Source organism: Symphodus melops (assembly GCF_947650265.1).
Source record: "Symphodus melops genome assembly, chromosome: 10".
Taxonomy (NCBI): domain Eukaryota; kingdom Metazoa; phylum Chordata; class Actinopteri; order Labriformes; family Labridae; genus Symphodus; species Symphodus melops.
The window spans coordinates 3,795,697-3,808,217 of NC_136700.1; the positions used below are offsets into that span (position 1 = coordinate 3,795,697).

General features: G+C 42.8%; 1 protein-coding gene across 2 annotated transcripts; it reads left to right on the plus strand.

Annotated features, from left to right (window-relative positions):
• The first annotated feature begins 531 nt into the window (after positions 1-531).
• Positions 532-8,797, plus strand: cep126 (centrosomal protein 126). Of its 2 annotated transcripts, none has more exons than XM_079353299.1 (11): positions 532-909; positions 1,100-1,219; positions 2,170-2,315; positions 2,423-2,534; positions 2,728-2,899; positions 4,957-6,880; positions 6,982-7,094; positions 7,461-7,530; positions 7,723-7,956; positions 8,079-8,143; positions 8,224-8,797. In XM_079353299.1, exons 1-11 carry the CDS (start codon positions 875-877, stop codon positions 8,305-8,307), a joined length of 3,075 nt encoding a protein of 1,024 aa, XP_079209425.1. In that variant the 5' UTR covers positions 532-874; the 3' UTR covers positions 8,308-8,797. The 2 variants fall into 2 exon arrangements, with proteins under 2 accessions (XP_079209425.1, XP_079209426.1); XM_079353300.1 differs by having other exon boundaries at positions 533-909; positions 7,750-7,956.
• The last annotated feature ends 3,724 nt before the right edge of the window (positions 8,798-12,521 follow it).

Genomic DNA, 12,521 nt, shown 5'->3' on the forward strand with positions numbered 1-12,521 from the left:
GAATACATATTTGGATACAAACAAGTGCACACAAATGTGCAATGTTTTTGTCATGATAAAAACAATTAGGCCTATAGGATCTACATATTTTACATGACTTTATTTATAGGTCTAATCCATCTTGTGTTTTGTTTCTATGTTATATGCACATACATTTTAATTGCAGTGCATGTCTTTATTTGGGCTATCAATTTACATGTGGGAAGAACTGGGATGCTTTGTATTTATCAGAGTTTGTCAGTTGTCACCAAACAGGACAAATATAAAGAAATCGTTGCAGACTGAATTATAGGCTCTGCATCAGAGACCTGCACAACCCTGATTGGATTTTAAAAAGGTGCTTCCACATGCAGACTTAACCTGATAACATTACTGTATAAAATGTCTTCTTAGTTAGCCTATTTCACTGAATTAATTCCGATTTATGTCGCATTTTCAACTTTTATTGCTAAATATATTACGACACTTCAAGGTGTACCTGAAGGCGGCATACACATTCAGGACGCGCGCCCTCTGCTGGACATCTCGGTTATGACCGACACGGGCTCCGTCGTCAAGGAACTGCGTCCTCGGTTGCTATCATGGAGGGACTGTACACAGACAGACTCAGGTGAAGCTACAATAAAAGTGACAAGTTAGACCTCGCGTTTATTTTAGCACACGAGAGAAAAAGACAATTTCATCTTCCGGGTGAGGTTTGCTACGATGTTGAATCGAATTTGCTCTTTGCAGGGTTATGCTCGCTCTGAAAATGGATTCATAAGTTACAGAGGAGTAGCCTACGACTGGCGTTAGCTGCAAAGGACAAGTTAGCCGCAAGCTAACAGCTGTGCTGGGACCTGGACCTCTCAAGAAGCAGCAGCAGCCTCGGAGGATGCAGTTTCTGCAAGACAACTTCTTCTACCACTCGTATCCTATGAATGATTAGCCACATTTGTGCAAAGAAGTAGATGACTGAAAGAGTAGTTGTTCATCATATAAACCACCTTAATGATGTATGTTTACAACCAGCCTGTGATATTGTTGAAGACTGCTTAACAATCATAAGTTTCACTTCAGCCCAGAGTTTTGCTGTCATGCCTTATCTGCTCACTTCTAGAAATGCAAGGTTAGGAGCTGACGGAGGCCTCCAGAATGAGAGACAACTTTTGGTTGAAGAGCAGAAGTTGTGCAGGACCAGAGCTCGCCAGTTCTCCGTGGAAACAAACCGACGCAGGAAGTCAGTTCCGATCCTTTCCAACACATAGTTGTTTTACTTTGAGGTTGTGTGCTCTCTGATCAGACCTGCATGCAGAGAGAGAGAGAGAGCGAGAGCGAGAGCCAGTTCTTCGTAACTTTTATAACAGCTTCTTCCTAGAAGCAGCAGGTATGCACCTCCTGGATGGTAAGCTTATGCTTCTGTCAGCGGCTTAAAGCCTTTCGGGCATGGATGGTGTTGACAGGATTTTGCCGTCTGGAACTGAAAATAGATCTATTGGCCCAGAGAGTAAGTGTTGCTCAGATCCATGACTGAAGTGACTCCTCTGTGACACCTGAAGCTGCAAAGTTCAGCCCTGCATGAGGCTCACATCCCTGACAGATATTATCAACCGTCTGTACATGTTTCTTTGTTATCACAAGTGGTTTGAAAGTACCTGCTCCCGCTTTTGAAACAAAGAGCTTAAAAGAGCAGGTGGAGGTCAGATTTATTGTGTAATATCACAGACAGACTGCTTATTTTCATCTCAGACACAACATTTAAGAGCACAGTTTCACAGATCAACAAGTTGCATTGACTATTGCCTCTTGTTGAGGCATGATTGTGTTTATGGTCTAAAAAATAATTCCATATTATCAAAGTGGTAACAATGATAAATGTTTTCCTTCTATAGGACCATAAGATGATGTGAATCATGAAGTCTCTGTGATTAGTTTTAAAATAACATGCATATGTTCACCACATGCTTGAGTGATTTTCTTCCGTTTAATAATGTGTTTTTCTTAAGTTCAAACCCTTTTTAACATGCTGATCTCATGATTGTCTTCTTCTGTCAGTCTAGCTGTGAGAGGCAGCTTTCATTTATTAATGACTCACTATATCAAGGAAAGGACTCGGGTTTCTTCATCTCAGACATGGCCAGTCTAAATGTAATCAGATAAACTGTGCCTCTGGTCTGTGCTCCGGCTCAGGGCTCTGGAGGAGAGACAGAAGCAATGGGACAAGCAGGAGCAACGGCTGAGGGAGAACGTGCTGCAGCAACGCAGGCAGCGAGTCCAGGATGCAACCGAGCGATTTCAAAGAGCCCATTTACCTTCGTCTCAGAGACGCAGACAATGTTAGTGAGGCCTCTTACGTACGCCTTTTACAATGGAAAAACACATAACGCACAATGGATGTGAAGCATTCCAGTTGCCATGGAAGTTGTTCTTTATTTTGTTTCAGCTATCAGAAGAAATGTCCCGAATATTGAAGATGCACTTAATCAAATTCAAGGCACCTTGTCTTCATACACCCAGCAGCCTCCTTTCTCGTCCAGCAACTCCAACATGTGCCGGTAATAAGTCAAATCAATGATTATTTCATTCTAATGTGCCCCTGCTGTTTGTTTAAACCACACGCTGTTTTATTGCTCTATTTTTGTTATGATGATGGAGTTAAGACATTCTGATTTGATGTCAGTGGATAGAAAATCCTTTTTCTGGGTTTCTGGATAAATCATATTGATATTTTGCTGTTTTCTTTTTAAGGAGCTGCACTCCCTCTCCAAAGCCTCCCACGGTTTCTAAATACACTCCCCGCCAAGCGCTCTCTGCTGTGGAGGCCTACACTCAGCTGGTCGAGGAGCAGAGCATGACTTGCCTGAAGAAAGGTCGACAAACGGAGAAGAGTCAAGAAAAGCGACAGGATCCTCCTCCACAGGTATGCCGGTCATTTGATTGAATGGGCAGGGGGCGGGGGAGTAAAGAACTTACCTTTTCTGGAATTAAATTCTTGTTTTGATTGGCTCCAACTGACTCAGGGGCTGAGTTTAAAATATGGAAAGATCTTGACATGAATGCGTGTGCACCCTATATTAATCATACTGCAAGGCCATGGAGATCCAATAAAGGGTTAACAGGATGGAGCTGCAGACTTTTACTCTGACCCCGTGAGCAACGCACTTATCCTCGTCACGGTGGCTCTGGGTTCGGGTCTGAGCTCGGCTCTTTGCTGTATGTCACCCCCTGCTCTCTCCTTCAGTTGATGCCTTAAACCTGCAATGCGTGTTTCTGGTCACTTGGGGGCAGTATAAACGTTACTTTAACTCGCTACTTTCTCAACCATCACTTGTGGCTGATTTAGTCTACCATGCATGTGTTGGAGGGGGATGAAAGACTCCTTCATTGTGTCTGCTGCTCGGTGTAAAGCAGCTAATGGATAGTAAAAAGCAACCTGCTAAACAAACATTTTTACACTGCTACTTTTATGTTTACATTATTTCCTCATGCAGTGTCATTATAGAAAAATAAAATTATTAACACAGTAATCTTCTGTCCTCTTCTTTTCTCATATCCGTAAAGACACTGTAAAATTATACACAATTATTTACAACCTGTGGCGTCACGTTAATGACCAGTAGAAAATGTAATTCACCTTTTATAAGAGTGTGAACATGGACGTTTACAACGTAGAGTGGTAGGACCAGTATACTGACGCGACAAGTGAACAGGTGACTTACCGTAAATTCCGGACTATAAGCCGCTACTTTTTTCTCACACTTCGAGCACTGCGGCTTCTACTCCGGTGCGGCTAATGCATGGATTTTTTATGGGGGACAATGAGCTTCAGCCGCAAAAACATTTGACTTCGTCACGTCGGATCTTAATATCAGTCATTTTGCGCATCATACACGCACCCTCATGATGGAAAACACACGGAGAAATACATATGATGCAGCTTTCATGTTAAAGGCGATCGACCTGGCTGTCAAAGAAGCTAACAGAGCTGCTGCACGTTAAGATGACACTGACAGCGACAACAGAGACTGAGGAAGTGAGTAATGAAGTCATTCTGAGGCAGTGAATGGATGGACTTTTTCTTGTGAAATATATTACGGTCATCTTTTTCATCAGACGTGTTACAGACACCGTCGGCTAGGCTTCGTATTGTAACGGTTCATGTTGTAAAATCAGTAGTTGATAATGTGTTCATAATTCCGATTATGTGGAGAGTCAGTGAATGCACCAGCGAGAACGTGTTGAGTGGCTGTATGAGAGAACGCTGGGGGAGAGAGTTGGATTGTTACGGCAAGTTATGGTTTTGCTCTCTGCTGTAAACGGCGTGGTCACGGCCGACAGTGATCGGGTTATTAAAAGTTATTATTTGAACGCTCTCGTCGTCCTTTAACGTCCGTACGGACGCTACAGTATTTGCGGATGTTACCGGTAGCCTACGTCTGTGTAAATAGCTCTTGTTATAGCGTGGACACCTGCGGCTTATAATCAAGTGCGGCTTATATATGTACAAATACATTTATTTACTTATTTTTAGCCGGTGCGGCTTATATCCAGGTGCGCTCAATAGTACGGAATTTACGGTACTTACCTGAATAACTGAACATATAAGCAGAGCTTGTGTGGTTTTCCAGGGCGACATCAGGCCTTGTAGACCGCCTGCTTCTGTATGTCATCTCACTGTTAACAAGTAGACCCCTAGGGAGCAGCAGTGTGTCATGAGCTGTTTCCTGCAAGAACATCCCCCGAGCCTGCCAAGAAATGTCTGCAGCATTGACATTTCTCACAGAAATGTGTTATCACATCGTCAAAGCATGTGTTCACCTTTAAAGAAACAAGTGATCCATCAACCGTACAGCTCTTGACTTCTCGTTTTCTCTCTCTCTCTCTCTCTTCTCGGCACAAAAAAACACTTTTTGTTTTCGATCTATGTTTCTGGATTTTGTTTCTGATTGATTTGCCTCTTCTGCTTCCATATTCCAGGACAGCCATCTGTCTGATTGCTGTTACTCCGAAAGCCTTTCAAGTAAGGACAGTTTGGAGAATGAAGACCCCAACCACAGCACAAAAAACCTACAGTGTTCTTATTCGTCATTATTACTTGACTTAGAGAAGGAAAACCCAGACCTGAGAAACCAAAAGGATTCGTATCCAACATCGGACTTGACTCCTTTCTCAGCGATGACGCTTCTTGGCGATAACGTACACCAGGCAAGAAAACTGCACGACCCGAAGCAGCAAAAACAAGAAGACTGTGAAGAGCCCAGAAACAAGACGCCCTCTTCTAAAGCTTCTTGGGGATTCACATCTTTTGAGCCGACACCTGAGAGTGAGCGCCGGCCTGCTCCAAACAACTGCAACTTATTAACGCTCAGTGAAGTTATGAGTCCCGAATCGGAGCGATTTGAATTTAACTGCCCACAAAATAGTCCTCATAACAACATCGATATTGCCAATGCAGCTTCTCCTGGTGACACAGCATTTAAGTCTTTATGCCCCAAACAAGAGGCTGTGATGGATGTCAGGCAGCAGAGGGTCTGTGATGGCAGACAGTTCAAACATCCTTCAGCTACACAAATTCTTTCGCCTGCTAAAAACGGCAATATTCTTTTGAACAATAGCACAGCGAATAATGCAAAACGAGAAGGAACTCTTCTCCAAACACTTAAAGAACACCACAATCTGTCGACAAAGACTGAGCCTACTACTTCCATTAACAACCTGAACAAGGTTTCCAACCTAGAGCCCAAAACAGAAAAGTCTGTTATCACAGCAGTGTTGAGGCAAACATGCCTGTCTAATGTTCAATCAGACACACGGAAGTGCCTTAAAGGTCCTGAGGAGGAAGTTCAAAATGTGCCTGGGTCAGTGGGGACACCTCATTCAGTCCGATTCATTAAAGGAATCCTTAAAAAGCAGTCCAAATATACATCAGGGGATACCGCATGTGTGTATGGCTCAGGACATTTGATGTTTGCTAAACAGGTAGCTTTATCCATCAGAGATAGTGTTGAATTGACTCGAGCGAAAACTACAGATTTGGAGGGAAGCAACACTGTCAAAAAGAAGCTGCGATGGTTTGACGAGGTTCACGTGGGAGAAGAGGACAGAGAGCAGGACGTATTAAAACAGACGAAAAACAAGATTTGTAATGTCTCGGAGTCAAAAACAAAGTCGGAAGACCACCAGCTAAGTCTCACTACAGTCTCTGGGGCGTCTAAGCCGGGAGCAAGCGGGACCCCCCCAGCCTCCACGAGTTATCACTTTACAAAGCAAGCGTGGGCAGATGTTGGGGTTCAAGTCAGCTTGCCCCAAGAACGAGCAGTAGAGGTCAAGGTGCCGTGGAGCAGCAACAGGACCGGTGGCCCCAAGGTCCCTCGGAGAGAGCGCTCAGCCAGAGCTGGGGTGGGTCCTGTTTCCTCGCGGGCTAGAAAGGGCACTGTCATACGACCTCAATCTGCCACCGAGGTGAGTCAGATTGCCAAATCCCAAGGGAAGATCATGGTACCACGTCCACCTCCAAGGATGCAATCACTGGAAAAGGAGGAAAAGCCCTCACACATGACTAAGGCTCCATATGGCCTGGATGGCGCAAGTGTCAACAGCAAACAAGCTTTGAGATCAGAGCAGACAATCTGCAAGGACAACTCGGACGGCTCTTTCTTACCTTGCTCACATCACGTCACGAGAACAAATAGTGCAGTCGTGTATACGACACTGCAGCCCTCTTATGCAGAGGTCAACACCAAGGGTGCACCCAGCTCAGGTCATCAGGACGCCCAGGGCTGCAGTAGAAGAAGAGGGGCGGTGTACAGTGAAAAGGGCCTCCGGTTAGATTGCACCCCCACAGATGAGGAGATCTCCCAGCTCTGGTACGGTGTCCGCAGTGCCTTAGCCTCCAAGGACGGTAATGTACATTTTCTCTGAGCTCACTACATTCTAAATATCATGATTGTTTCTGTAATGTAATTCTGCTGCGTGTTATTTAAACGATACGTCTACTTTCAGACACTCTTAGAAGAGCGGCCCCTGATAGTGGGAACGGTGTTTGGAAACCCTGTGCAGAGCAGAGCAAACAGCGTCCCGGCTCAGGGAACAGAAAGTTTCCTCAGCCAGCTCAGGTACTTGCACGCAGGTGCCCTGTGGGAAGAGGGGGGAGTGTGAATAATTGCTAAAGATCTGTGAAGGGGTGTGTGTTTGAACTTGTTGAATCAGTTTTGCAGTCCCTTTTATGCTGTTGGTAAAACTGACTACACACCACAATTTATTGCCTCTCAAGACCAGACTTTCCAGCTGGACTTGAGTCGTCAGTGTTCTGCATGAAAAGCTTTGAGGCATAATGTTTTTGTTTTTAACTTGCTCCACCCGTTATTAGGATTTATGCTAGGCTCTTACCTAAAAGTGTTGGCTGTGTGCGTCTGGCCAGGTCAGTGTTATGTAAGGTGAGACTCTAACGGCCTAACTGTCTTTGTTTTGTTTATTTGTAGACGGTAAAACAGTCAACAGAGCCCGTCAGGTCATTTTCCAGTACTTACAACGTTGCCTTACCAGATGAAGGTACTGTGTTGTCTGTGTTTGTGGGTTCATATTTTACATCTCAAAACAAACTTGTAACTTTTTTGTTTACTTTCGTCGAGACGTGAGATGTTCACGATCATATTTTACACGTATAAAAAAAGTCAAATAAACACAGATGAGAGTGTGTGTGTGTGTGTGTGTGTGTGTGTGTGTGTGTGTGTGTGGCGTCAGCGTCTTTCTGTTTGTTTGTTCTCTCAGGTTCGGAGAGTGCGGCCCAATCACACCTGGGTGAAGTGCATGCTGAAGGCCAGCTGGACCAAAGGGGCATTGGGGTTGCCATGGAAACAGCCCAAACACAGAGAGCTGGAACAGTGCATCAGCACAGCCAGCAGCAGGGACTCACCATTTCCCAAGAGGAGCAGACAATCCTGCTCTCTCTGGACAGACTCAACCAGCAGCTGCACTGTGAGGACTTTGCTGACGCTCTTTGCGTCAAGACAGAACTAATCGAATGGATTGCTGTGATCTGTTTCAATTCTTCTTCATCTAAATGCTGACTCAACTTTCCTGCTTGTTGTTGTTCGTAGGTGTGCGGGAACATGTAAAGGCGACTAGTGGTACACAAGGCCGTGTACTTGTTGATGCTCCCTCTGTAAGTATGCGATCTGATTGGCTCATCAAACAGGGTGATTTGACCCTCTTTTATGACTTACCTTCTCTCCCTCTTTTCAGACCAAGGAAGTGAAAGTCACAAACCATCACAAGCGCCGTGCATCCTCAGCTCACAATCGTACTCGATACCAAAAGAAATTGTGAATTAAAGTCTCTTTCCTGTATAATAGCCTCTTAACAAGCACTTTATTATCCTGTAAAGTGAGTTTAGTCTCCTTTACAACTAGATTTACCCAGCAGAGTGACCAGAGATCTAAAGGATCATCATCGAGGGACTGTACACTGTAGAGACAACGAAACACAAGCAAAACTTAACCATAGCACAGGTTTTGAGTTGTGTGCTTGCCTTGTGCATGGACAGTAACACTGTGTCACATAAAGACTGAAGCTATTTTTTATCCACTTAAGCATCAAATTATAAGTGCCTATGTAAATGATGCTGGCTTAAAGGGGATACGACACCAGAACTATGTCATCAAAGTGAAATATATCTATATTATATAAGATACGCTTTTTTCCCCAAAACGAAGCATTCTGTATTTATTTATTGAAGTAAAACTGTAGTCTGATTGAAACTGTTCAAACCATATCCAAGCTGCACAAAATAAAGGTTGTCCATCAACGTAAGGATGAATTGACGGTGTGCAGTGTGTGTTTGGCAGTGTTTGTGGTTTCATCACATTTACACAGGTGGACAGAGGGCGGACGTAGTTTATAGAGAGAAGTGTTGTAATGACGGAAGGAGAAGGTGTGTTTGTTGATGGCTGTAGAAAGGACCATTATGTCTTCTGCACTCGACTCAACCTACTGGCTTAACAAGGTGAGCCTCTGCCAGAGGGCCTCTTTAGCCTTCCTTTGCAATGACATCCATTCAGAACTTGTCTCTTGCTGCTTCGGGCCTACATTTGATAATGCACCATTAAGGTCAAGTTTAAGCCTATCTGTATTTCATTTAAGGGTATCAACGCCACTTTTTGGTGTCAAATAAAGTTTGATAAGAGTTATTTATAAACATTCCTCTATCTGTCTTGCCAGAAAATAGGTGCAAACGCTGCTGAGATTACTGCTGTCAGTTGAGTTGCCCCTCCCTCACCAACATGTCTGGTTCTGCCCAGTCAGAAGGCCTGTAGGGACTTGCTGCAAGAGGTAAAGGAAGCCCATACTCATTTGAAGAGTGAGGCTCCGGTCTGTGATGACACTTTATTTCGGTTTAACTGCAGGTTTCTGGTTCCGTATGCATACATTATGGAGTTTTTCAAAAGGAGCTTTAAACAATGCTGAGACTGTGGTGTCTTACTGACATGTAGAGTCTTATATCATCTCCTTGTTACTTTACACCAGAACTAAGAACAGACACAAAGAGAGAAAATAAGCTCAGCCTTCGTGCATAGTGATGCCTGCAGCAGCAGCTGAGGCCTTCTGACGGGTTGAAGAAAGTCAAAAGGACAAAAGATGTCCACTGTTGTTATTTGAGGAGGCCTTGAAGTGTCACTTCAAGCCACTGGGCATTGGGTCGCTGAAGTGGAATAACACACTTTCTCTATTTATCATGATGATTAACTCATTCAAGTGTAGTCAATACATATGTTGGGATGAAACAATCAGCCCAACCATGCAACCTGTCATCATCGCTACTTATGAATTTTCATTTCCAAAAAAAGAATAAAATGGAAAGTCGAAAAAAAAACAAACAAACCTGTCATTGATCTCATCGCCTCTGTTTGTATCGGTGAATAAAGCTGAATGCACAGATCCACAGATAAAAGACCAGATGAATCATGTTCATCGGTGCATAATATCTGCAGAGTAGTAACCAAGCTGTCTCTGAAATCTATTCCCTTTGGCCTGCTACCGTTCATTTTCATTCATTATACCAGACAATCCATGGCAACTTAATGACATTTAAGCTTTAAACAGCACAACACCCAGAAACTCAACAAGAAAGGGCAAGAGAGCTGAAAATAGGGGAAGACATTTCCATAGATACAAGTTCAAGCTTGTTGCTTTGGTCCGTAGTGAGGCTTAGTCTCACAAGCATTTTGTCATGTTTTGTTACCGTCCATTTAACATGCAATGAATGAGTGTCTGGTCTCACTCAGTTTCTGGTCAACAGGATAATAAGTTGGAAGCATGTATAAAGATAAAGTTTGCTGGATATGAGGTAACATGTTCCAGAAAACTGCAAAAAAAAAAAAAAAAAAAAAGAGAAGAGAAGAGAAAGAAACATAGTGTTGCTAATAACTGGTCACAGTTCAATGCACACATTTTATACCTGCAGATTTAAAATTCTGCAAACAACAACTTGAGAGTAGAGATACTGAAATGGGAAGAAAAAAACATCACACAGAAAAAGTGTACATAATAGAAGATTTTACAAAGATATATAGGCTACACATAAACTGAGAAGACATGCAAGTGTCCGTGGATATGTTGTACTTGATGTATTATATCTAATTCAGACAGACGTGCAAGTATTTGGGAAAACTACAGTTTGCCTGTTTATTGTTATCTGTACACGTCGTCGTTATGTTCCCTTGAAAGGCTGCAGGTGGCACTCGAGCTCCCATCTGCCCCTCTGTCTGTGGCAACACTGTACGTCACTATGTCCGATAATAACACCAGACCTAACGTGTTTTAAACAGGGAAGACTCATATAACCGCTCTGTCTTTCAGAGCCTCACATTCATTCAGGAAAACAGAGCCCCCCCCCCCCCCCCCCCCCCCCAAAAAAAAAAAAAAAAAAAAATCAAGCTACCAAATCCCAATGAGGCTGAATCCGAGGGGTGAAGACATGTTTACCAAGAGGGACCAAACTCTGCCAAGTGGGTGGTCCCCTCAGGGCAGCCGGGACACTGCAGTCCATCTCTTCAATGTGTCTGAGTACGTTACAATGATGTGAAAATGAGCACTTTCACCAGAACAATGGACATCTCTTGACCGGCAGCATGTGTGCAAAGAAAATGTCAGTCATAAATCAAAATATGAGGGCTGAGCTCAGTTATGAAGTGGCCTACAGAGATAAAAAGTTAATAGAAAGCTGTGAATTAAATGATTCTGTTATGTGCAATGAATGACACTAATTAATCGGGAGTTGATTTCATTCATAAATTAACCTATACAAATATTTAAATGATACAGGACAGGCATAAACAAACTTAAAAGTCCAAAAATGCCTGTAAGTCAAGCTGAACCTGTCGCATGCTGCTTGTTTTACACCATTTTATTTCGCTCATCATGGATGTTTCAAAGGTGCAACAGTCTAGAGATTATTTTACAAAACAAAAAATAACATGCAGCAGTGTATGTGCGCACATTATACCTGAGAAGTGCATCTGCTGAGACGCATAAGCGTGATGTCTCTTTACTGCAAGAGGGCAGCGCTTTAATCTGTTCGTAGGGGCTTTACAGTGTATGCGGGTATTAAATGGGGCTTCATAATCATTCATTCATCGGATGTATGGGAAAAAGAGTTGAAACAGAGCCTCTGTTTCCAAAGAGAGTGGATCTTGACAAAATGATTTCTCAATGGAAGAGGGGCCTCATTTGCATAACAATTGTGGGAACTGCATGGATCTACTTTTCATTAGCACTGTAAAAAAAAAAAAAGTACAATTCATATAGCGATGAAAGAGTGTGCTTTGGAGTAATTGTTAAAACTGTTGAGTTGTGAAAATGTATCTTGCCTCATCATCCATATGTAACATGTAGGCCTAAACACTTACCAAGCCAAAAGACTTACGTTATATAATGAACACATTTAACAAATAAGCCTGGTTAAACTGGGCTATTGTAAAGCCTGTTCGACTTCTAATGTAACCTAGATAATCTTAAAAAACACAAACTTGTTCATAGACAAAAAATACATTAAACAAACTTGTAATAGTCCAAACAAATGGCAGAATCCACGTCTAAACATGAGGGTTCGGTCAAACAGTCTGGAAGGTGAGTGTGTTTACTGTTTGTTGTTTATTTTACACACCTCTACATTTTGGCCAGCAAACGAGTGACAATTCAGTGTTTTCTCAAGTGGGCTCCAGCTGAAAAACCAAGGAGCAGCATGGGTCCTTTCCGTGTTCAAGAGATTGCAAAGAAAAAGGAGTGTCCATAATATTGTCGCCTAATCAATGAGACTGATTTTGACCCTTCAATAATACAGAATAACAAATGTATAAAACCGAGCAATTGTATTTTTAGATTAAAAAAACAAAACAAAATTAAATTCGCTTCTATGTAATAAATCTGTTCTTAGCGCATTGTTTGTCATAGACTTAATGGACGTTAATTTTATTTTAGATAAACTGGAAGAAAAAAAAGTGAATAAATGGTGTGGTCCCTGAACCGTCCCGGGCCCCTGGGCT